Genomic DNA, 26,091 nt, shown 5'->3' on the forward strand with positions numbered 1-26,091 from the left:
GAAGTAATGTTAAAACTTCACAATGCATTAGTAAGACCTCACCTAGAATATTGTGTTCAGTTCTGGTCACAAAAAGGATATTGCTGCTCTAGAAAGAGTGCAAAGAGCAACCAGAATTATCCCAGATTTAAAAGGCATGTCGTATGCAGACAGGCTAAAAGAACTGAATCTATTCAGTCTTGAACAAAGGCGACTATGCAGTGATCTGATTCAAGCATTCAAAATGTCACGGGTGACCCCGAACCAGTTATGTGTAGTAAGAAATTGGATTCCTTTGCATGGAGAATTTCAGTGGCTAGAGTTCACGGCTCCTCGATTGATTCAGATTCAGTTGTATTAAGTCTGCCCACTAATAATGTAGAGCAAAATAGGTATTGTGGTGTTTGCAGAGCCGACCCGAGCTGAACCCAAGACAGAAGTGGAGTCCTGCTGGGAACGAGCTGAAACATTGGACATGGACTGGATGAATTAAAAATGAAATGTATTAATGAGATGATATGTGCTGTAACCATTTGTAATGTTTGAATAATCTTTAGTCTGTAACAAATACTGTAAAGTGCTCTCTCTGTAAGACCGTATAACAGAATCTGGTACAACTTGATCCACTGGCCGGCCTTGAGCAGTCTCTTATTAAAATTGGCACGATTCCCAGAATTTAGTGCTAAAATCTCCGTTAACACTTTTCAGCTTGAATACAGAATAATGCTGTACTAATAGATGTATGTTAATATGCTTGTTTTAAATGGTATAGATTGTTGTGGTAACATATAATCATAGGTAGTGATAATTATTGTTAGTATGAAATACTATGAACAATTTTTATGTATAAGATCATATGATTCACTTTGCTTAATATGATAGCATACCTGAAGCTGTTTTCTATCAAGATGAGCATAGTTAAAAACTGAGTCCTAATTCAATGAAAATAATTACTGTGTGCTTACATTCAAGAATTATAACTTCTGAATATAAAGGGAAAAGGAGTTAGGAGTATTCTTAAGGGAAAGAGAAAGACAGAAAGGGACTAAAGGATCTCACTTTGAGTCGGTTTCTGCTTGTAATTTAGCTTTAAAATAAATGGGTGAGTAAGAACAACCTAGAGTAAAAAGCAGCCTCTAATTCAAGAAAAATAAGCATTGTCAGAAGATACACCACAAATAGAGAGCAGAAAAATTGAATAAAATCCTATTGTAATATTGCGGATATACTGCTGCTAGCAGAAAGTAATAAGGTTAGCAGCCATACGCTTTAAGTAGTAATGTACTAGTTTGACTCTGAAGTTAAAAGATGCAGCATAAAAAGAAGTTGTGGTAAACATACAAAATAAAAGGATTGAATAAATAATGAAGAATAAAAGCAGGAGATTTTTTTTTATCAGAAGGCTTATAGTATCGGGCCGGACTGCAAAAATAGGGAGTTAGAACGGATGGTCTTAGCACCTAAGATAGTTAGTTGCCGGGCGGAACAAGCACGTAAGATACAGGTGTAAGGAAAGTTCTAGGGAACATTAATCACTATTAAACTTGGCAAGAAAAGAGGTGTCTCCAGCAAGCTGGTTTTAGCCAGTATGTGTATAGCTGAAAAATACAGGGTCATCTGGATGTCAATTAAGTTCAAGCTACCAGGGGCCCATAGGAGAAAAACATTACAGCTTAACAGCTCAGTAAAATAGTTTTCCATAAGGAGAAAACTCTACACTAAAAAGATATAAGATGGAAGTTCCCTATAATACCTGCTAAACACACACCTGTAAGGAAAGAATGAAACTAATTTGAGAGTGAGATGACATGAGGGACTATATTTTTGAAAGCCAAGTTCATGTAATCAATTATAATCATTATAACTATAACTGCTATATTATGATATAACTATTGGTGCTGCATATATTCAAACACCACTCTTTTTATAATACACACAATTATTGGTGCTTCATATATTTAAACACCACTCCTTTTTATAATGCACCCATATTAAGTAGTGAATCAAGGTAGCAAGGATTTTGTAAAACGAAGGAGCGCTGATGTTGCTCTGATTCGTAAAACTTTGAATAAATGAGTCTGAGTGATTTTCTTGATTAAATAAAAAGGTTTTAAGGACACACCGCTCGTCCAGTGCTCGAACATAAACCACTAGGAGTTTTAAACATCTCTGTCCTCCTTAACGTCTCCCCTGAGTTAAGAGTGTGTGCAGAGCGAATAATATAATAAAAGAGAACGTGAAAAGTGAAAACGTGACAAAAATCCTAAGTTATAGACAATGTCGACCCAGGGGACTTTTTTGACCTGAAAAAAGAAACAAAGGACCAAGGGTCACAAATGGAGATTAGATAAAGGGGCATTCAGAACAGAAGATAGGTGGCACTTTTTTACACAGAGAATTGTGAGGGTCTGGAACCAACTCCCCAGTAATGTTGTTGAAGATGACACCCTGGGATCCTTCAAGAGGCTGCTTGATGAGATTCTGGGATCAATAAGCTACTAACAACCAAACGAGCAACATGGGCTGAATGGCCTCCTCTCATTTGTGAACTTTATGTTCTTACATGGGCCAGCCCAAAGTATGTAGATCTTATGGACCAACTGGGCATTTTTCAGCCAATTGTGACCAGAAATTTTGCAAGAATTGTGGTGCTTTTGGCCATTTTTCAAATGAATGTGAACTCCCCTTGAAGTGGAACTTATGTGGGGATACAAATCACGTTTTCCCAAGACTGTCCTTTTGCATATGTTAATCGACTTAAAAACAGGGAGCTGCTAATTTGCCAGAGAAGCATAAAGAATCTTCCAGCGAGGTGGACCCAGAACCAATGTCAGCGTCGGAACTACCCGTGGAGGGTCTGGGATTAGCGGACCTATTCCAGGAGCCAGAATCAGAGCCAGCGCCATAGCTAGAGCCAGAGTCAGTGCCAGTGGCCGAGTCTACCCAAGATCGTATTTTAGCGACGGAAATCAATGTCCAGTTTCCTCAACAACCAAATGAACTTAAGGTTTTGGAAGAAGTTAACCTTTTGGTGGAAGCACTTGGGTCTGTTGACACTGAACAGTATCTGGCTGAAACTGTTTTTTCTACCGGAGACATCAGATTTACCATCAGAAGCTTTCTGAGCAGAGGAGGAAGGAGAAATGTATTTCTCTGCCTCCTAGAGCAGAAAAAGGAAGATGAAGGACAAAGAACGGGCAGGCAATTCAGGGTCAGAAGCAGGTTCAGACTCTGTTTCAGGGTAATCGTTTTTGGACTCTGATAATGTAAGTACTTTTGCATCTACTACTCGCATGAGAATAGAGACTAATGAAGGGATGGAGAGTACAAAAAGGGAAGAAAAAGAAAAAAGGGAAAACTGGGAAAAAAGAGACCTGATATCCTGCCTGTGTTGCTTTCTTTTCATTGTATTAATGGTACTTTCATTAGTCTGTTAATGTTAGAAGCATTTAGGACCCTGTCAAACATCTTTCAGTCTTTGACCTGTTAAAATAGGAAAGGAGATATTTTTCTGTTACAAGGATGTTGAATCCCTTATCAGGATAAATATTTTAAATATGAAGAAATGTGGGATTCTGGGTTGTCAGTCTGGTTGGGTAACAATGGTAACAGAGCAGCGGGTGTGGCAATTTTGTTTAAAGGGAAGGGTTTTGACATAAGAGCAATAAGAAGGGTGGTTGATGGGAGGTTATTGGTGGTGGATGTAGATTGGTGTGGGGTAAAGGTACGTTTAATTAATGTTTATTGTCCCGTGGATTTGCAGGAACGGTTGGATTTGTTGAATATACTATCACCACTTTTAGTTTGCCATTTCAGGTCTGATTTTTTCACATGGTCTTTTTCTCAGACCATTCTTTATTATACAGAGTTTGATATTCAAGGTAAAACTAAATTCGGGAAAGGCGTTTGGAAATTAAATGTACTTTTGTTAAAAGAGGAGAAGATTATGCAGAGATTGAGGAATATAAAGGAACTGGCAGACCCTAAAATTTTTGTTGTAATTCTGTGGGAGAATGGTGGGAGGATGTTAATAAATTCTTTCACTCTTTTTAATGAGAGGAGGAAAATTACAAAAGGGGAAAGATATAAATGTGGGAAATGGCAGGGTAAATTGCAGAGGATGTATATTATGTTAAGAGATGGGTTTGATGTGGCCAATGATATAGCTACTACTAAAATGAAGATGTCCAAACTTTAGTTCTTTTAGTAGTAGTATTATTTTCCGTAGTAGGGTCCGTTATTGTGAGAAATGAAAAGTGCACTCGCTTCTTTTTTTAAGATGATGAATCAAAAGGAAAAAAGCAATTAACCCTTTGCGGTCCATTGTCGGACTGGGTCCGACATTGCAATTATTCCTCTCAGGTCCTTTGTCGGACTGGGTCCGACATCATTATAGCAACGCAATAAACGGGTGTTTAGTCGTTTTTTCTCCGGAAAAAGCAGAGAAAACCATTCAATTGCCGAGTGGGAGCGACAGGAGCCGAGACAAGTCGAAAAAAAAAAAAAAAAAAAAAAAGGCGTATCTCATGAATAGTCATACATGGTATCAGGTATCAGGTAACAGGGCGTTCATAGTAAACAAGCTGGCTGAGTGCGTCAGCGCACAGAGACTATCATGGACATTTGTAGAGCTTTTTTCAGATGTTATAGTAATAAAATAATGACTTGGATCGCATTATTGAGGAGTTTGGTGATAAAACAAGTGATCAGGAGATGATCGATCGGTATGTACAACTATTATTATTATTATTTATTTCTTACATAGGTAAACGCTATAGCAAACAAAAGGGTGGGGAGGGGCTGGAGATGCCTAGTGAGTGCTTTGTTGATATGCAGGGCCATTTAAACCCGTTTGACTGTGAAAAAAAAATACATTTTAAACAGCGCGTCTAAAATTAACTGCGCGTGTGAAAATAAATTGGACCCGAAGCGCCTGACGCGCACTTAATAAATGGACTGCAAAGGGTTAATAGTTTATTTGATAAAAATGGGGTAGAACAACAATCATTTGATGTGGTCCTGCTCCTTTGCACAGGAAGTGTGGAGGAGGATGTATATTTGGTTGGAGAAAATAGAGAGATAGTCTTGACAGAGCATGGCATTCCTTATGGATTGCCAAGTATAAAGTAAAAAAAGAAGTTTTGCAAGATCTGGTCGATTATCAATTGCACAAAAGATGCTTTGTGGAAAGCAAGAAACATATTGCTGTGGAAGAAATGTGCATTGTCAGCAGAAGCAGTGTATGCTCTAGCACTTTCTATAGCAAGGGATTATGTGGCACGAGACTTGGTGCACAGATCAGGAGATGAAGCAAGTAAAATCTGGGGGCTTGAGAGGGAGCAGATGGTTTCCCAAATTGTCCTGAAGTGTTAGTTTAGTTAGAGGATCCAGTTTTTATTGGTTCTGAGTGAGCAGAAGATATTGAATTAGGGCACAAGGGTGAGAGGAAGGTATTTATGTAGGTTAATCTTGCAAATATGTTTTGTAACATGCAACAATATGACATTTTCTTTTGTATAATATATGCCATTATATTTTGATTTGTAATTGTGTTTCAGAACTTAACAAAACTTAAAGAAAAAAGGGTTCACCCAAGTTGGGGTATGAGTCTGAGAAGAGTTTAAGACAACAGATTGCGTGAATTTTATTTAATAAAAGTAAAAGGTGGAGAATTTGGAAGATGTCGGCCTGTGGGGTGCGAAAGAATGCTGTTCGATTTGAGTATCTTACTATGGACCGTTTGAAATTTAGCAGAATAGTGCTGCAAAAAGGAGCTGGGGTTTGCACCAAGGCATTTGGATTACATTTTCTTTTTCTGGTAAGAAAGTTTTTGAAGTCGTTTTTTGTACTTTTCCTTTGTTTGAACTGTGCGTGGAGAGGTTCAATATGAAAAAGAATGAAGGACATTTTGAAAATGTGGTTTGGTGCCCTTGACAAGAAGAGAATTTAAAAATGTATTTGTAGTCATGTAATAACTGGTCAAGAAATGAGAGATGAAGATGGTATAAAGATGGGAGGGAACGTTTCAAGTTAAACTGCGACTTGATGAAGGATCTGGTAAATTGATACATATTCCCAACACAATCCAAATTGGAAATTGTCAGGGTTATGTTTATTATTTTGGCCAGCCAAAAGTTTGCCATAAGTGTGGGTCAGAGGATCATTTTTCTGCAGATTGCACTGAGAAAGTGTGCCGGAATTGCCAAAACAGTGGACATTATTCTGATGAGTGCCGCGTTCCACGAAAATGTAATTTGTGTGGAGAGTCTGGCCATGTGTTCAAAGACTGCCCTTACGACTATGCCAATAAAGTAAAAGCTAAAGGGGTTACACAAAAAAGAAAAGGAAACTGAAAGTAACAGAAACACCAGTTTTAAAGAACTTAAATTTGGAAGAGTTTTTTTTTTTAGAGAACCTAATGAACTGAACAAGATAGATAGTTCATTAATCATTTCTGAGAAAGTAGTAGTGCAGCCTGAAGAGTTGAGGTGGTCTCTCTTGTTGAGGCAATTAACTCATTAGGGGAGAAATCAACAAGAGAAGAGAGACTCATAACTCTGAGTCAATTGAACAGAGTGAGAAACCAGTGGCTAATTTATCTGAGGATGAGATGGACAAAATGGTGGATTCTGCCGGAATGGAAAAACGTAAGAGGAAAATCAAGGAGGAGGTAGTAGATTCAGATGAAAGTTTGAGTCCAGCTTCCTCAAGTGGTCAACCTTTTTCGGACTCTGGAAAAGTTGAGACATTGGGTGAGGTTATGCAGATGTCGGGTGAGCAAATGGATGCTTTATATAAAAGGGAAGAAAAAAATACTAAATGGCGTTAATTTGTTGTGCTTCAGTTAATGTAAGGCGTATACGGGAAACAAATGTATTTCAGTATTTGATTATTTTTTTTAAAGATTAAAAAGGGGATATTATTTTGTTACAAGAATGTGGGATACCTTATTTAGAGAAATATTTGAAATATGAAAGGCTATGGGATGAGTGTGGTCAGGGGATAATGGGAACCTGCCTTCAGGTGTGGCTATTTTATTAAGGGGGAGGAATTGTGAGTTAATTAGAACTAACAGGGTTATTGATGGTCGCCTTTTATGTATAGATGTAAGAAGACGAGGTGTAGTCTGCAGAAATCTAAGAACACGACCAATGTCTCAAATAAAATTAGCACAGACCTGCGACTGCAGAAGGATAGCCTACTTATTATCAACGTAGTTTTGTTTAAACAAGTTATAAACAGTATTCCAATTTTCTTAGGTAAGTGAAGAAATCTTTTTTTTTTTTTTTTTACAAACTCCACGTGTAATAATCATCGAAGCTTACTTGTGCAATGTCGTGACATGTAGCTATAAATCCAATGGGCAGCAGTGTGGAGTAGTGGTTAGGGTTCAATCCCCAGTGGGGGACACTGCTGTTGTACCCTTGAGCAAGGTACTTTACCTAGATTGCTCCAGTAAAAACCCAACTGTATAAATGGGTAATTGTATGTAAAATAATGTGATATCTGTATAATGTGAAAGGATGTATAATGTGATATCTTGTAACAATTGTAAGTCGCCCTGGATAAGGTCGTCTGCTAAGAAATAAATAAATAATAATAAATAAATAACACCTTTTAATATTAAAATACATTTTTTTGCTATACATATTTTATTTATCCGGTTGAAACAATAAACAACTAATCTCTGCTCTTAAATAACCTGTGGTACATGTTTGTATTTTAAGCAATAAGAGTGTACAACTTTAGTTTTTTTTGTTTGTTTTTTTTAGATTGTCTTTAAAAAAAGAAACGTACCAAGTTATTTGGCATAGTAAAATACTAAACACCAAATGTTTAAATCATTCCATGAAAGGAAACGTGATTTGTTGCTTTTATTTTTGTGAATTACAGTAATGTAAGTGATTTACATTAGTCTTTCTTAGTCTTTCTTCATTTAAGCCTTATTTTATAACTTGCATGTACTGTACACCGTGATATTAAGGTTACCACAGTGTTTTATTTAACAGTTATCATACCGTGCAAATTTTATACCATCCCATCCCTATTGGGATGTAACTGGTCTGGATTTGTTAGAGAGGTATATTAACATCAACCATGAGGGAAGGTTGCGTGATATTATTGTATAAAATGGGAGATGTGAAAGATTTGAGAAATTCGAGACCAATAACACTTTTAGGAGTAGATCAAAATTTTTTTATCTAAAAGCAGTGTCGTAGATTGCAATCAAGTTATCCCAAAAATAGTTCATTAAGATCAGAGTTGTGGTATTCCAGGGTGTCTTATTGCTGACAATCTGGCTTTGGTGAGGGATGTAGTGGAATATGCAAAGGACTGAGATATTTCTTTGTGTGTTAAGTCTAGATCTAGAAAAAGCCTTTGATCGGTTAGATCATGGTTTTTTAAAATCAATTTTAATTAAGTAAAATGTTGGGCCATTTTGTTCATTAATTGATCTTCTTTATAAAAGTTGTTTTAGTAAAATTGATGAATGTTTTTTGTCTAGATCATTTAAAATAGCATCAGGAGTTCATCAAGGTTGCCCGTTATCCCCCGTTATTTGTACTGGGAATGGAACTTTTTGCTAGTGCCATAAGATACAAGTATAAATAGCATTGTAATGCCAGGTAGTGGGGGGCTACAAGCCATGTTATCTTTGTATATGGATGATGTAACCGTTTTTTGTAATGATAATAGATCTGTGACTAAAATTCTGGCATTGCAATCATTTTGGCTTGGCATCTAATTCAAAAGCTAATTTAGTTAAGAGTGACTGTGTATATTTAAATTGGAAAGATTCAAAAGTAAATTGGGGTTTTACAGAAAAAGATTGTGTCAATTTTAGGGGTCTTATTTGGAAGAAATGTGTAGAGTAAGAATTGGAAAAGAGTGATAAATAATATACAAAATAAACTGAATGTGGGAATTGAGGGAGTTAACAATGGTGGGCAAAGTGTTGGTTATTAAAGCAAATAATTAAGTGCAGTAATCGTAATTCTCTGGGTACAATTTTGCCAATAACGAGAAATGGGCTTGCAATAATTAAAACACATGATATTTAGGTTTTTATGGGGGAGTAAAATTGAGAAAGTGAAAAGAGAAAATTTGTGTAGGCCAGTTGATCTGGGTGGGAAAGATATACCGGATATGGAATTAATTTTGAATTACAATTGTTTCCTTTATTTTAAAGGGGTGCAAAGTTGTAAAAGACTGGAAATTGAATTATTTTGTGATATTTTGGTTAGGGGATGTAATAAGTAGACTATGGGGATTGAGAAGGTGTCTAAATATTCCATATGCAGAACAGAGACCTTTTATTTCTGATTTTGTAATCTAGTTTTACAAGAAATAAGTTGCAGGAAAAAATGTTATTAGAGGAGTGTTCGAGACAAAACATGGAATAAGTGATTGGGGAAGTTAATGTAAAGCTTATTCCAATGCAAGTGTTTTATGAAAAATAAGTTAAATTCATTTGGAAGCAGGTATCTGCAGCTTATCTATTGAATGTGCACAAGGATTTAGGGTGGTGTATAGTGCATAAATATCTTCCGGTGAGAAGAGTTTTATATAAACGAGGTGGGTGTGCATCCCAAATTGTGTAAGATTGAGATGTTTTGAAGAAGAAACGGTTAAACATTTAATATGGGAATGTCCTTTAGCCCAAAAGGTGTGGGTAAAAATAGGGGAATGTTTGAAATATTTTGCCCCAGATTTTGTATAAAATGTGAAGTGGGTATTTTATGGGTTAACATAACAAAAGATAATTGGTAAGGAAAAAGAAAAGATGAGGATGATAATTAATTGTACTAATGATGCTTTGTGGAAAGCAAGAAAAGTTGCGATAATGAAAGATTATGTAATTAGAGATATAATGGCCTATGGACCAGATAAAGTTGTTAAAATGTAGGGAATTATGGGGGAAGAGATAGTAAAGCAATTGTAAGAAAAGGTTTTGTAATGTAATTTTGGATTGTATTCTTTTGTGAAATGTAATGGAGTGCTATATAATTTGAATGGAATAATTAATGATGTAGTTTTGTTTTCTGTAATTTTGCAAAGAATAATAAACATTTTAAAAAAGGAAAAAAGTTCACCCAGGGCGAGGCTCGGCCATTGCACTCTCACTGTGCTGACCCCACTGTCCAAATCACACTGGACATTTCCATCAATGCGTTCCATATAAGTTTACCAACTAACGCATCACCATTTTCTGTCAAATATTTACGATTACGATTGTAACCCCCATACACTACCTATTAGCAATGGTCCTATCTTCCGAATGCACTGTGGATAGTGAATAACAATATGGTGTTTGGGTAGTAAGTTCTTATCTGGAAACAAGTCTTTTACATGTTGTGATGACAAATTAAATGCTTTAAATAAGTCATACCATCGGTTATAACTCTGGAGAAAACAACATCAACAAAAAATAGGTAGAAGTAGCTGCAGTAGGTTCCAATATTTGTCATTTTGTTCAACAAGATCTCCAAACATTAGGAGGAACATTGCGTAGCAAGCACCAAGTTTGAATAGCATTCAAGCCCAAATCTTTGCCGTCAGTCCATTTTTAATCCACTAGATTAAAAATGTGAAAAAACAAGAGAACATCCTAACTGTCCACATTTCAGATGCAATCATTTTCCAGGAAACAAACCATGTTTTAATTTTATATGTTTGCTATGGGAATTGCTACTTTTGTGGTATGATTTACAAACAAATCAATATTTTTGGTCTTGTAAGCAGAAAATCTTTTCAAAATTTCTCTATTCTGATTTTTCTGTGTTTAAGAATCTTGCTCCAAGTTCTCAGACTCGGGTTTTCTTTTGAATTTCCAACGTCTGTGTTGTAGATGGTAGTTTGGGTGAAAGTGTACAGACAAGATAAAGATTCATTGTAAAGATACACTGAAGACAGTGTGCCTTGAACAGTTCGTCAAAAGCAGCAACTAAACTTTGAGCCTTACATGGAATGGCTTTCTTGCCGATGACCAAGCAGCATTGTCGATGGTGTTTTTTCATGCGCTCACATAAGCCAGCAAGCATGGTTGATTACAGCCCTCAGTGTGTTCAAGATGGTTTTCCAAACTGGTCCCAACCTACAGCATTAAAAAGGAAGAAATACTGACATTGTATTTAAATCAAATCAATATATTCCTAAAATCTGGCCATAAAATAATGAACATAAAAGATGAGAAACAGCAAGTAAAAGCAGCAAGTCAACAGTTTACAGTGCCTTTCATATTTTACACCATATTTACAAACTGTACTCTAAAATCACCTACGTGTTTGGGGTGCTTCACTTAATACCCAACTGAAATAAGGAAACATTAGGGAAAAGGTTTCATATTTCACTGCACTTAAATGATTAACACTCTCCTGATAACTTTTTCAATCTCCTGTTGAGAAGAGCATCATTATAGGGATCATCCTGTATCATACAAAACACAATACAGCAGCTTTCAGTAACCTTTTTGAATCTCACCAGATAGTCAGTAGCTTGGTTGGCACTCATTTTTGCAGACTTCTTTTGGCTCCTTGATGTTGGAGAAAGGAGATGCAACAGCAGCAGTATTGATGACATATCACTGTCCAACACCTGACAAAGGGTGAAAAGCCTCAAATACATGCATAAAACCTCTGGAAGAAACTTCCTGAAAGACTTTGATTTTTTGTTTAAACAATCTGTTATGCACAGATTAAAATATTGACCCAGTATGCACAACTTGTGCACTGACCAGACTTGAGTTCAATTGTACAACACTATTACAATTACAGCAGCATTAATAGTTTAGTGGCCTACCACAATTACAGTGTTCTGTTCAGTTTCACTTCATTACAAGTATGCAGCAGTAATTACAATTATACTAGAATGTAAATAACTATATACATGCAATGAGGAAGAAAACACCTCAGAAAACATTAAATGCACAATATTGAATCCGGTTAAGATACAAAAAAATATTAATTTATTCTCACCTGGATCACAAAATTCACCTGCATTCTCCAGACAACATTGCTCTGCTGATCTTATCAGTGCTTCCAAATGGTTGTTTAAGGTCAAACCCTTCCAATCTAATGACCTTTTCTTTGAAGACTGTAGGCCACTTCAAGAAACCTCACTGAAGCTTCATCACTAAACAGCATGACAAAATCTTGTTCAATCTGAAATTAAAGCATCAGAATACATTTAACTGAAAGGAAATTCAGCTAGCTTACCTACTGTATAAAAGGTAAAGAGAAAATGTAATTTGAAAAAATTTAAAAACGTATTGTACGATTGCATTTAATTCATTCTAATTGTAAATGCAAGTAAAATCATAAGTCTAAAAATAAAAATAAAGTTAAAACACACTATTTAGTTAAGTGTGCATACCAGGCCTTGTGTGTCCAGAAACAGTGGGAACACCTCTATGACTCGAAGACATTTCTGGATCATGAACTAAATTGGACAGTAATCAAATGTTGCTCTCATTTATTGCTGTATCATTTGTGTGTCGGAGGAATGTTTCAGAAATGAAACGGCTTCTCTACACTGCTCCCCAGTCAGCTGCTCCTCATTCGGATGTATTTCTTGCTGTATTCTTGGCCCATCTTTATAATCAGTGCTGGCTTTCCTGTGTTGCAACCACAGAATTGCGCTGAATTGTTTTAATTCTCCAGGCTAGATATCCTGCTCCGCTATCTGCATCATAGTAATGCTCCTAAGAAATTAAAACAAAACGTCTGTTTTAATTGACACCAAAATAAGATTTGACTAATTCTTACCAAAAAGAAAAGTAAGTCAGTTTAAGTATATTAGCGTTACTTAACCATTTTTTTAAAAATTACTTTTATCAGAGAGAGCAAAAGCAACTTTTACAATACATTACTTACATATCCAATTTTTTAATATGGGTCCAAGTACGGGAACAAGGTCACAATTCCTAGAGCAACATGACCTGTATATCTAGTAGTGGAATTCTCCTGTTAAAGGATAAATAAATGATGAGATATCATACAAAAAGTAACACCATGTGGATAGAAGCCATAAACTATTAATGTATTTAATATAATACACTGTGTATATTTTGGAACATTAACAATTTATCTAACTTTGTTTGCTATTTTGGAAGCTGAATTACCCATATACTTTTGTCATATTTGCTACCATTACATTAACCATCTGCCTCTGGGTGCTGTTTAAAAGTCTTGGTTTTTGCATATTCATCCATGACATTGTCACCACCTGGTTTACACTGAAGTATGCAACTAATCACCTGAAAAAATAATGTATAAATGCAAAATTAACATTAATTACCATTTTAAACCTTGAATCAAGAAAAAGTAGCAAACACACATGCTTTTAGCATTGTTCCATCAAGAATCCAGTGCGTCCTAAATTTCTTACACATGAAATTCTATTTGTTTTTTATATCAATTTTAGTATATTTAGTTAAACCGAATGTATACTGCCACAAAGCCAGTTTCTAAGTGATGTTAAGCCTACTTGTTTGGCATGTTCAGCACCACAGGCTTTTATCTACGAGCCTCATTTTCTTGGATGATGTTAAGCCTTCGTTTTCCTCCAAAATGAGTGGCATCCGAGTCATCAGGTGCAGCAGATGAAAATGAAGAATCTAAAAATGGAGCACTGACTGCCAATTATGACTCTAAAAAGTTAAAAGATGCAATTACTATTTTAATGCAAGTGTACCTTTATTAAGTATTGCAATAAATATATATAGAACAATTTGGTTAAGATATTCTGCACTTCCAATTAAACATTTGAGAGATTTCTACTCTATTACCATCAGATTCTCTGTCTGAATTTGACTGTAAAACATCATCCTGTGCCAGACCCATCAAGTAGTATGACTTTTGTGGACAAAGGTAGACTAAATTTATGCATGACTGTGAAAATGCAAAAATAAGCCTGGGCATTAATTATTGCATGCAATTTAAATCTACAGTGAAATCTACAATGTGTAAACATTTGAGTATTGTTATACAATGATTGAAATATGATTGCATATCAGTTGGAGCCATTTCAGATTTCATGAGCTGCAACCTCTTGTTTTCTGCTTCATCTGTACAATTAATACAAGTGCCTGCAGGTTGGAAAACCTGAAGTGGATCAAACTTATGTAATGGGAGTCTTATTTTTCCATCCCTGATTGTTATAATTCATCAGTCCTACTTACCACCCTGTAGGAATTCTGTGCAGCTTAAGTTTTCAAATGTCTGATTTTCACATACCTTTTGGCACCCTTTCTATTTCACTTTTAGTAGCATTTTCAGGACACTAAAACAAAACGTATGTTAGGACAAATAAATCAACCGAATAACCAAATACCTGCAGTGTGGTTCACTTCACGTTCTGTGGAGAATCGCTATTCAAAGTAATATGAATAACTGCATGAGAATTTGACTTTGCAGTATATTTACTAACAATGAAATGGCTGCAGATGTTTCTCTCATCTTAAAACAAGTGGAAACGCTCGAGGGACACGAAAAAAAGTCAGCACCTTCAGATAAGACTTGCTAAAAAGGTCTCTTTTAAGCCATAAAATATTTGTGAAAAAAAGTTCCAGCAAACATATATAATCTGTTTAAGCACGTTAATTATAAAGGCTGGTTTGTAGTATTATTATGAAACTCTACAGATATCCATAAAAAGTATCCTTCTTAAAAGATGCTTATTAATGTAATCGGAACCTACGATATGCTTATGTCCTCTACAACTATAGGCCCTAACTTACCTAGAAAAATATTTTTCTAATTGGAGCCAGGGGGACAAAACCTTCAAAAAACAGTCAAATACTTGGTGTTTTGTATTTAACAATATATACACGTTACTCGATATGGATCTTAAATAAACGTCGATGTCACCAGATACATACCTATATAACCCACGAGGAAAAAAATAGCCCCGATTATAAAAAGTATTGTGACCCCAAAGCTATCAACCCCCCAAAAATAAATGCAACTGCTCTGCTATATTTTCAGGGGGGGGGGGGGGGGGGGGGGGGATTTATTTATTTATTTATTTTTTAAGTTATCAAAGTTATCATATGCACAAAAATGAATGCATCTCGAACAAAACATACCTCAATGATTAAAGTTAAAATTGAACAATAACCTTTTTAATTTAACATATATTAATATTTACACAAATACATAACACAATAAACTCGTTTACCTGTTGGCTGTCGTTCGCTAAAGCGAGACAAAAAAAATGGCGTCTGCTTCTTTTTCAAACCAGTGTGCGTGATTAACGGAGGGCGTGGCATCAGTTTTAGGCATTGAACGATTTAAAGTGTAAAATCAACCATTTTAACACCGACTCTCCGATTGGTTTAACTCTCAAAGTGTCAATTTAACGCTACTAGTGTTGAAACAACACTGTTTGTTCACACTATATTGTAACACAGGCATTTTAACAATACAGATTTTACTGTGTTTTAGCTTAGATAACGCACAGGGAGGAGAAATCACAGCTGCACACATTCATAACTTTTTCTTAATAAATGTAGTTTACCAGAGCTTTTTGGAATTATAGTGGACGCAGGTAAGAAATTAAATATATACAAGACAGGAATAAAGTATGCCTTTTAAACCTAACATTCCATCAATAAAACCACACATTTATAGGGGTAAACCAGCTGTAAATACTTTATCCCATAGTCTACTCCACCAAGGCTGTGCAATTATCATGCCTTCTCGAGAATGACATAAAGCCAAGGAAACCACTAAGGCCCTTAGTTCTATTTTAGTTTTTAAAGTTTTTTTTTTTTCTTAATTATGGTGAAGGGAGAATGCAAAGGTCTGTATTAGAAATGTCTTACATATTTTATCGGGCATTCGTGTGGCGACATACACACTGTACTTCTTAGCCTATGTGTTGTCGTTAGTGTCTCCGTTGTAGTTTAACTACAGTGGCCGATAAATGCAAAGCGGAATCAAATTTACCATTAAACTGCAATGCTTTTAATCATTGTTTTGTGTCATCTGTGCAGTTTAAATGCAGGTCTGCATTTAAAAAAATAATAATAAACGGGACATAGGTCAGTTAGTTCAACTCTGTTAGCGAGTGTTTCTGCAGATTAATGATGACTGCACACATTAATTACTGATTTACTGGAAACTGAATAGAATATACTATTGTGATAGGTGACGCAGCAGAAGGCGTTCTCTCGCGGCCGTGTGTCATGTGATTGGAGAAACTAGAAAGCTCGCACACAGCATCCGCATTTTCTCTGCGTAGAGAAACAATCTCTGGTTCCCAATGTCATCGTTTGTATTAAAGTATCTATATTACAAATAAATCCGTGTGGTATATTTTAGTTGTTTTTTGTAACTGTGTCGCTTGTCTATTGTTTTTGTAGCAGTCTTATGTGTTTATATACGTAATATCATTTTAATAAATAAAACCAGGTCACTTAAATTAATTTCGAATTTGTGACGGTTCATGAACTAAGAAACACAGCGAAACACAACTTGTGAAGTGCAGCATTTCTGCAGCCAACGAGGATTTTTAGTACCCTGTACTACTAGGTATGTACAATGACATTTCTTGTAGCGTTTATGCAATTATAAATATTTTGTAATACAACACGCTTATTAAGTTATTTGAAAGTAGCGGTGACTGAATTTGGACCGTTGCTTGATTTTTTTTTCTTTAATCAGTTTTAGGGTGTTTAATTATTTAGCCAATGCATTTGTAACAATACAAGTAATGTACAGTACATGAGTGTTTTTTTTTTTTTTGGTTTTGTTTTGTTCCCTAAGAGGCAGACTTTTTACACCTGGAAAACAAAAATGATAATAGTGAAGATAACGTAAATGGCAAGTTGAGATCGCAGACGGATGCACACACTACTAGCTGTCGTACATTTCTCATTCTTTGTAAATCTGAAATCGAAACTTCTACAAGTATAGCATGTATAAACTGTCTGTTTTGTTGAGATTGTTTTGTTGTTTTAAAAAAGGTTAAATAGGGTTTGTTGTGACAGTTAAAGGGTGCTGAGTCATCCTTTAATTGTACCTTGAGGAGTTTTTATTTAGGAATGTGACTTTATATAAGCACATGTTGAAACTGTCTGTACATAACCAGGAGGTGTTTTGCTTCCTGAGCAAGATAAATATTCTGCATGTAAATCAGTTTTGAGGTGGGTTTAGGTTGGGGACTGTTGAATCAGACTGTGCATACAGGTACAAAAGCATTGATTACTCCAAACCCGAGTTTGACGTGTACAGTAAACTCACAGTGCATTTGTTTTTGGATTCAGAAGAATCAGTTATAAAAGTATTGATTCAGTGTGCATGTAAATGTGCTGTAATAGCTGTGCAGCTGTCAAAAACCTCAACCACCAGAATTGGCAATAGGATTTATCCCCTGTTTACAGATTTTATAGGGACTAAAACAGGCAATTCTTCCACCTTGACGGTTTTCCAGGTAATGCCCCTTAATATTCTGACATCGCCCAAGGTGTGGTGGGGGTTTGCCCTGAATAAAGTCCACATTACAACAATTTATATTTATTTTTGTTCCAGGAAGACATCATGGCCAACTATAGGATCAGAAAATACGAGGACAAAGATTGTGAAGTAGTGAGGGATATATTTGCAGTGGGCATAAGAGAGCACATTCCAGCTGGATTTGTGTACACCCTGAAGCAGCCTCGGTTACACCTAACCTTGATGTGTGTGCTCTGTCTTCTGTTCCTGAGCTCCAGATCATTCATGCTTTGCATCCTGGCAGTCGTCTTACTGCTAGCAGGATTGCGTCAGGCATCTGACTATATATATAGCACATACGTAGAGGCGACCTTGAAAGACGACCTGCTGGACATCAACAAAACGTACATGAAGAGCAAAGGCTCTTGCTTCTGGGTGGCGGAGAGTAATGATCATGTGGTTGCTATAGTTGCTGCTGTACCTTCCAAAGGAGAGCCAGGCGCCTTGGAGTTGAGGCGTATGTCTGTGAGAAAGAACTACAGAGGTCTGGGCATTGCCAAAGCGCTCTGCAGGACTGTTTTGGACTTTGCACGTGCAAATGGCTACAAGGCTGTGGTGCTGGAGACGTCCCAAGTCCAGTATGATGCACAGAAGCTCTATGAGAGCATTGGTTATAAAAAGATTCGTCAATTTGTTTTGCCGATGCTAGTAGCCAAAATTATCAACTTCTCCATACTAACATATAGATATGACTTTTTCCCCCATAACTAAACAATCAATCAACAGAAATTTGCTTTAAAATGTCTCCAGCACAATAGTGGTGGATTTTGATCCAGAATGATCAAACATCTGGATATCAGTATATTGACTTTCAGTGTCTCAGTAAATAACTACATGTGATCTGAATGTGATTGGTTCCCTGAACTCATTCCTACTTTGCTGATTATTGTGGAGTGTGTAATTAAAAGTGAATGCATTTAAAACCCATGAACTTTCATCCTATAAGTTATACAATAAGCATTATTTTGGATTACTGGGTAACAGATTTGTATTGTCAATGAAAGTAGGCGTGTCCTCCAGTTATAGATTTTATATACCAAGCATTTCTCACTTTATTTTTTAAGGTAGATAATAAGCCACTTGAGTACTGCCTCCGTTCTGAATTTGACTTCAACCGAATCAGTGTGCTGTTTTGTGTAAGCCTTTGTGCGTATCAAAAACTGTTTCCTTTGTATCCTGTGTGCCTAATTGAAGTCAGTGAGAGAGTTTATACTTGTACTGTAATTTATGCCTTTATTTAACTAGTAACAGTAAAACCACAGATTGTATTAAAATCTAGCCTTCCTTGTTAGGGTGGTGTCACTGACACCAGTTTTGACAGTAACTGATGTACAGTCAACTCTCAGTTATTCGTGGGTGGATTATCCAGGTTGCGGATTAACCGTGCTTGCAAAAAATGAAGAAAAAACAGGCGTACAGTACGCATTATTTACACATGCGCAGGTTCCATTATAAGGGCACTGACTTGTGACAGTGTGATTGCAAACATGTCGGCAAAAGTAAGCATAAATGCGTGGTTTTAACAATAAAATAAAATTGAAATAGTTGAGAAGCTGGAAAAATGTGCAATCGGTGAATGGTTTGTGATTTTAAAAAAGAAGCAGGAAAAGTTGATTTCATATTCAAGTAGCTCTGATTCTTCAAGCAGTTTGTCTGAGGAAATCAATGAAAAAATCAAGGAAGAGGACTACTTTAATACCTAGAAAATAAGTACAATATACTGTATATATTTTATAGGTTTTGCATTGTCCGTTTTTTGTTTGATACAGGGCATCCCTCCCTTCCATTACCCCGGATAATCGAGAGGACTGTATAGGTAAATAAATATGCGGAAGAGCTTGTTTTGTAAGGCAATCTAGTGAGATGAAGGGTTTACCAATGGGAAAGTCAAAGATCTGCCCTGGTTTTACAGCTGTCCAATCATTAGTTAGCAGAGGCGGGACATAAATATGTTAGGGTAGGGTGTAAGAATAGCTGAATTTCCCGCAATATTGCTTATTATAGAGACAGTTATTGAGAATTATATTGATAACTTTGAAGTAATATTTCAAATTGCTTTTTACAAATTAAAAAAAAATAAATGTCATAAGACAACGGAGACATTGTAGTCGATTTGGTTACAAATTCATTTTCAAGAACTTTCTCAGAAAAAAATGGAGGTATACACCACAAATACCTGAACTGACACAGGAAGGGAAGGGATATATTTGCCACTTCCAAAATTTAAATTATGAAAGGTATCCATGGCTTTCCGGTAGCTGTCAATTAAAAAAAGTATACTGCTGGAGCTGTATTTTGTTCAGTACAGAAAGGGCAGTATGGAACAGCACTGGCTATAGCAATCAAAGATGTCTGTCAAAGTCAGCACAAAAACATGAGCATTCCCAAAGTCACTTGCGAGCCACTGTAACACTCAAAACCTTTGGACAAATCCGGATTGATGTTCAAGTCAACTGGATGAGCAGAAGCACAGGGATACAATAAATCACAATGAGCAAGTAACAAAAAATTGTGAGGTTCTTAAATGCTTGATTGATTCTGTTATTTACCTTGGCAAGCCAGAACTGGCATTCAGAGGGCATGATGAAAGCACCAATTCCTCAAATAGAGGTAATTATGTGGAATTACTTTCTCTGGTTTCTGACTGACAGCATGTTAATCAATCACTTGTCAATAGCCACAGTATTCTCAGGTACCTGTAACAAGATTCAGAACGGCTTAGTCACTTCGTGCCTCAGGTTTTGCTAGATGCAGAAGTACAGGAAGGAAGCCAAGTACAAAGCTGTAATGGTAGATTAAACTGATGTTGCAAAAGCTGCTCAGCTGTCTTGTGTTTTCAGGTATGTGACTGACAGTGTCCCAAAAGAACAGTTGTTCTGTAAAAATGTGTTACATTTAATAAAATAAAAATAATAATAAAAATGATTTTAAAAAGACCAAATTCCCATTTGGCTTTTTTTTTTTTTTTTTTAAGATTCCATTGAATTTTTAGTATTACTATGCAGGACAGCCGCTATAAGATTGTTCCCTTTATTAAAAATGTGCAAGGATTAATCTAGTGATGAATCAACTAATGCCCATAAATTAACCAATCAAAAATTGTAATCGATTGACAGCCCTAATTATACAAATATGTTTTAAAGTTAAAAATAAATATTTTCAGAATTTTAGAAGAATATGTAAACTTGAACCTGTAAAAATCCTGTAAGCAGAACCGCTGTGGAATCAAAAAAGTTTAATTAATAAATATTGATTAACTGTTTACAAGTGTGTGTGGCTCTCTTTAACAACAATCAAACTATGAAATTGTAAAAGTACAGTAGTATTCTGTGTATATCACTGTACCTGTAAGGTTGGGGAAAAAATGGATACTGGTAAGACGTACCACACAACTTTTGCATTATAAGGCTATTATTGTCAAGTTATACTGTTTGAATTATTATAGACAATTATTTGCAGTCATGTAGCCAGACTGTATTTTGGAAGGTTGTATGAACCAGTATAATGTGGTTTCAGGGAGGTGCAAGGGTGATCTCACAGTTGTCTCAAAGAGGTGGTTATTAATAATAATAATAGTAATACATAATATCTTTATTTTTATATAGCACCTTTCATAGTGGACCACCATCATAAAGCACTTTACAGCGGTAGGCTGTGAACTGTGCATTATATGCAGAGTCACTTACAATAGGACATTGATTTAACATCTCATCTGCAGGATGGAGCACAAAGAGGTTAAGTGACTTGCTCAGGGTCACACAGTGAGTTAGTCATTGGCAGTGGTGGATTTGAACCAGTGACCTTCTGGTTGTAAGCCCTGGACTTTACCCACTGGACCACACTGCCATTGCCATTTTTTAATCTCCAATCAGTACATTGTCTGCCAGCTCAGACATACCATCTCTGTCACCTTGGTAGCTCAGAAAACTGTATCTACACTGACGCCAGCTCAGAAACGAACTTTCTGATTCAATGAGGGCACAGACATACCATCTCTATCACCTTGGTAGCTCAGACAACATCTTGAGGCCAGGGTGGGACTCAAATACCACCTGACGAGACCTGTAGGTTTACCTGCAGCTTTGTTGCTCAAGATTCGACCTGCTGAGACCTGTAACTGCGCTTACACTATTGCTGTGATTGTGTCCTGTACTGTCTTTGGATTTGCTTTGTTCCTGAATAAAACTTTTGATTGAAGATTACCTGAATAAGACTGACTTACTATTTTTTAAGAAGAAAACAAACCTTACAGTATTTACTTTTTTTATATATATATATGCCTTCACAGATGGTTCTGGCATGTTCTTTTTGTGCTAGAAGTCATTAGATCCTTTTGCATGGAAGGCCTCTGTTGCAAAGGTGTGCGGTTCTTTGGTGGACCCAGATTCAGTTAAAATGTGTTTGCCCTCTGACGCTGGGAATGAGAATGTATAGATGAGAGCCCAGCTAACAAGATTGAAGTTTTTGCAGGTATCCGGCTTTTAAAGCAGAAACTGATCCAAGACTGTCACAGCTACTGGAAGCAGGCTGATCTTTGGGATACAAATGTAACATTTGTGAAACTGCAGCAATATTAATATATTGTAATAACTGTACTGTGTTTAAAGAATAAAAAAGGAGTAGAAAATATTATTAGCAGATCTGTGTAAGGCCTGTGTGGAGAAGTTCATTGCACTGAAGGTCAAACTGAGAGCAGAATGGCAGAATCTATGGAACAGAGTTAATATGCCAGGAGCAATCGAACTAGGCTCGATTATAGTAAGAAAAAACAACAGTATTTAAATAAATAAGAAACCTAACATAATAACATTAAGTAAATGTATGAGCAGTCCTAAGTATTAATATTCAAGGTTGCATTTGCTGCTAAGCAGGTGCCTAATTAAAAATTAACCTCTTGCCTTCTGTGTATATCAATGAACTAAAATACAATTACAATTTATAAAAGAGATTGCTATATTGAAGTATCTGAATTAGAAATACATGTTATAAAATCATCAAGTTAAACTGTTATACAAATAACATTATTATTGTTGAAATAACATGTTACAGTTAAAAACAAGAAGTTCAGTACTAACTGACACTGTCAGAATATTGTAATAATTGTACTGTGTTTTAAAGAATATAAAACCAGCATAAATAATATTGCAACAAATTATGAACAGGTTACAATGATTTGAACTAAAAACTGAACAAGTGTTAATGATAGAAAAAAAAGCTTGTCTGTATGCCTTTGTTATTAGAGTGTATAAAGTCTTGGCAACTGTTCAGACTTAAAAATAGGGTTTTCCCTATTTTTGAAGTGTAGGTTCTATAGACATTGTCATCTCAAATATATTGCAAATGTCAATGACTTTCTTATCTTATGTTCTTATGATATTATATATTATCAGGAATCTACATTGAATGAACTTTAATCTAATTTGTCTAGCTTTGCCTAGAGATAACGATCAACCTAACACCTTGAATGCACCAGGCACTCAGGAAACAAAAGGCTAATCAAACCTGTCTCCGTGATTTAATAAACCCGTCCAGTGAGAGAGAAAAATAGCTTAAAGATTTAGAGATTTAAGACAAATTTCACATCATATTGATTTAATACCACTATGAGTACAAGATGCAAGCGTTTTTATTCTTAAATTGCCTAACAAGTATAGAATAACCCAGGTAATAAATCCCTAAGAGAATTAAACTGTTTGCAATGTCTAACCAAAGTCGCAACCCGACATATTTGGTGTCTAAAGAAATGTAATTTCTTATGGTAAAAATAACGGGAATTCAGAATAAAATCTGAATTACTTAGCAAAAGTTATGCACATTTTAAAAGTTTCCCCTTTCCAGGTTATGATAATGAACTAATCAGACAGAGGAAGGGGGGAGCAATCAATCAAGATTTCAAGCCCATTCGCTACAAAATAGCCAATCGGAGCATGCAGCGGGAAATTCAAATAATCTCTTTGTTTGAAAAGTATAAAAGCCGACTAAACATTAGCTCCTTGCCCCAGATCTATGCCCCTGCTTTATGCCCCAGATATACCCCCCTACTCTACGCCCCTGCTTTATTCCTCTGTGATAGCCCCTTGCGCTATCCCGTGACTGCTGATCAGATTCAAACTACAGAACTGCACCTGGAGCCCTCAGCTCTCAGTATTTATCCATCAAGGTTGGGGGCCCTGACACTCGGAGAAACACAAGGTAACAGAACGCTGAAAATGACTGCTTTCCAGGCTAGGTAACAACACTCTTAAATATCTATTCAGGTATTGTGTGACCCCTTGTTGTTGTGTCAGGATGTACTAATATTTCTTTGGTAAATTGTTCTTTTAAACCTTAGTTCTCATTATAATGCTTTTAATGTGACATTAATTGTGTAACTGTTTTGTGTGATTTTCAAACTTATTTTGTTGCATGCTTAATAAATGCCATCTTTCTAAGAAGAGATTCCCAGTATTAAGTCATTCGCTCATGTTGAACAAACACGATTTATGAACTGTGAACAGTCTGGAATGTGGTCTATTTTTGGCATGTAACGTGTAAATCCGCCATCCACGCGCCAGACTATTGCGAATGGAAGCCTGTGGCCTTGGCAGAAGCAGGCACCTCATTTGATTGGCTTGAAAGTGGACCTGTGGTTTTTGGAGAGCTAAACACGGAGGCTAGGTATTGCAAATTAGCAAAAACGAAAGGGTAACCCTTTTTAGACAGAACGATATTTGAAACTAAAAAGACCTATTTGATTGTGTTGTTACTAAGCATAGAGGTTTTAAATAAAAAATAATTCTGATATAATAAGAGTGACAAAACTCTCTGAAGAGAAATAATATGTTTTAAGTATTTTGATCAAATAAGAAACATAATATTTAAACTAACAAGTGTTTTTGCTTGTTTAAGGCTCTACTGTAATACAAATAGACTAAAAGTAGGAGCAAGCATTTAATTTAATCATTTAAGAATTATTTCAGTTTCTGTCTCTTTAACTTAACAAAAAAAATATTTTAGACATTACAATATCCATTAAATTAAAGAATCTAAATGTTTAGTTTATATAAAGGTTTTACTGCAATAAAAAAAATAGATGAACTGTTAAGTCTGAAATAAGAGAATATATTATTATTATTTGTTTATTTAGCAGGCGCCTTTATCCAAAGCAACTTACAGAGACTAGGGTGTGTGAACTATGCATCAGCTGCAGAGTCACTTACAACTACGTCTCACCTGAAAGACAGAGTACAAGGAGGTTAAGTGACTTGCTCAGGGTCACACAATGAGTCAGTGGCTGATGTGGGATTTGAGCCGGGGACCTACTGGTTACAAGCCCTTTTCTTTAACCACTGGACCTAATAAACTTTCGTATACAGTAAATTTGCTGAAGGAATATAACTAATTTTGTGACCTCGTCCTTTGCCTGCTTGTAATAGAAGCAGTGTTGGAGATGACAAATTGGTGTTTGCTCTTAAAGGGATTTGCCAACCTTGAATGATAACCAACGGAAGATGCTTTAAGAAAGACAGGAGTATGTGTCTCGTTATATTATCTGAAAAGATAATCTAGATAATGCGGTGAATTTGTTAAAGTGCTTACAGTGGAGTTTCATATGAATTAAAACACTAGCCTTGGCAAGTAAACAGGGTGTCTGAAACCTGCTTGTGCAGGCAAACTTAGAAACAGAGAGAGAGGTCAGGCTTGGTCCAAGCATGGTACAAGTTAATATAAGGCTATTATATTTAACATGTTTCATTATAGCTTAAATTTAAATGGAAATAACTGAACTGACCACTGTATGCTTATTCAAAGGCTTGTGATAAACCCCTACAGTTTTTTATCCAATACTTTGTTAATACACCTGTATACGAAAGTAAACTAATGTGAAAAGTTGACAAGATATGCTGTTCAAAGGGGCTCCCGAGTGGCGCATCCGGCAAATGCGCTCCGTGTGGAGTGCAGGATGCGCTCTATAGCCTGGACGTCACCAGTTCGAGTCCAGGCTATTCCACAGCCGACCGTGGACGGGAGCTCCTAGGGGGCGGCACACAATTGGCCGAGCGTCGCCCGGGGGGAGGGAGGGTTAGGTCGGTCAGGGTGCCCTCGGCTCACCGCACACCAGCGACCCCTGTAGTCTGGCCGGGTGCCTGCGGGCTTGCCTGTAAGCTGCCCGAGAGCTGCTTTGTCCTCCGACGCTGTAGCTCTTGGGTGGCTGCATGGTGAGTCCGCAGTGTGAAAAAAACGGTCGGCTGACGGCACACGCTTCGGAGGACAGCATGAGTTCGTCTTCGCCCTCCCGAGTCAGCGCAGGGGTGGTAGCGGTGAGCTGAGCCTAAGAATAATTGGCCATTCCAAATTAGGAGAAAATAATAAAAATAATTGGCAACGACTAAATTAAAATATATATATATATATATATAATATATATATATATATATATGCTGCTCAGGAGGAATATATTGTTAATATAATCACACAGAAAGATAATGTTATATATAATATATATATATATATATATATATATATATATATATATATATATATATATATATATATATATATATATATATATATAATATATAAAACAGCATCTCTTTTAATACACATATATACTTGTATTGTGCGGTGTTGTAGCGAG

General features: G+C 36.2%; 1 protein-coding gene and 1 long non-coding RNA gene across 7 annotated transcripts; one reads left to right on the forward strand and one right to left on the reverse strand.

The window, feature by feature from the left end:
- Nucleotides 1-5,841: 5,841 nt before the first annotated feature.
- Nucleotides 5,842-15,270, reverse strand: LOC131739478 (uncharacterized). Of its 4 annotated transcripts, none has more exons than XR_009330595.1 (8): nt 15,157-15,270; nt 14,214-14,259; nt 13,465-13,594; nt 12,852-12,941; nt 12,352-12,679; nt 11,955-12,140; nt 11,461-11,574; nt 5,842-11,074 (listed from the first exon to the last, which is right to left on the reverse strand). It is a non-coding gene; the product is annotated as an uncharacterized LOC131739478 (long non-coding RNA). The 4 variants fall into 4 exon arrangements; XR_009330592.1 differs by having other exon boundaries at nt 5,843-11,074; nt 13,465-13,627; nt 15,157-15,269; XR_009330593.1 differs by lacking the exons at nt 14,214-14,259; nt 15,157-15,270 and adding an exon at nt 14,311-14,347 and having other exon boundaries at nt 5,843-11,074; nt 13,465-13,627.
- A 156-nt stretch (nt 15,271-15,426) lies between these two features.
- Nucleotides 15,427-21,704, forward strand: LOC117420953 (probable N-acetyltransferase camello). 3 transcript variants are annotated; one of them, XM_059033884.1, is made up of 2 exons: nt 15,427-15,525; nt 17,511-21,704. In XM_059033884.1, exon 2 carries the CDS (start codon nt 17,520-17,522, stop codon nt 18,183-18,185), a length of 666 nt encoding a protein of 221 aa, XP_058889867.1. In that variant the 5' UTR covers nt 15,427-15,525; nt 17,511-17,519; the 3' UTR covers nt 18,186-21,704. The 3 variants fall into 3 exon arrangements, with proteins under 3 accessions (XP_058889867.1, XP_058889871.1, XP_033890649.1); XM_059033888.1 differs by lacking the exon at nt 15,427-15,525 and adding an exon at nt 15,743-15,780; XM_034034758.2 differs by lacking the exon at nt 15,427-15,525 and adding an exon at nt 16,186-16,511 and having other exon boundaries at nt 17,511-21,703.
- The last annotated feature ends 4,387 nt before the right edge of the window (nt 21,705-26,091 follow it).

Source organism: Acipenser ruthenus, chromosome 1, assembly GCF_902713425.1.
Source record: "Acipenser ruthenus chromosome 1, fAciRut3.2 maternal haplotype, whole genome shotgun sequence".
NCBI lineage: Eukaryota > Metazoa > Chordata > Actinopteri > Acipenseriformes > Acipenseridae > Acipenser > Acipenser ruthenus.

Coding starts and splice junctions, on each gene's coding strand:
- LOC117420953 (XM_059033884.1), top strand. CDS start 17,520: ATGGCCAACTATAGGATCAGAAAATACGAGGACAAAGATTGTGAAGTA.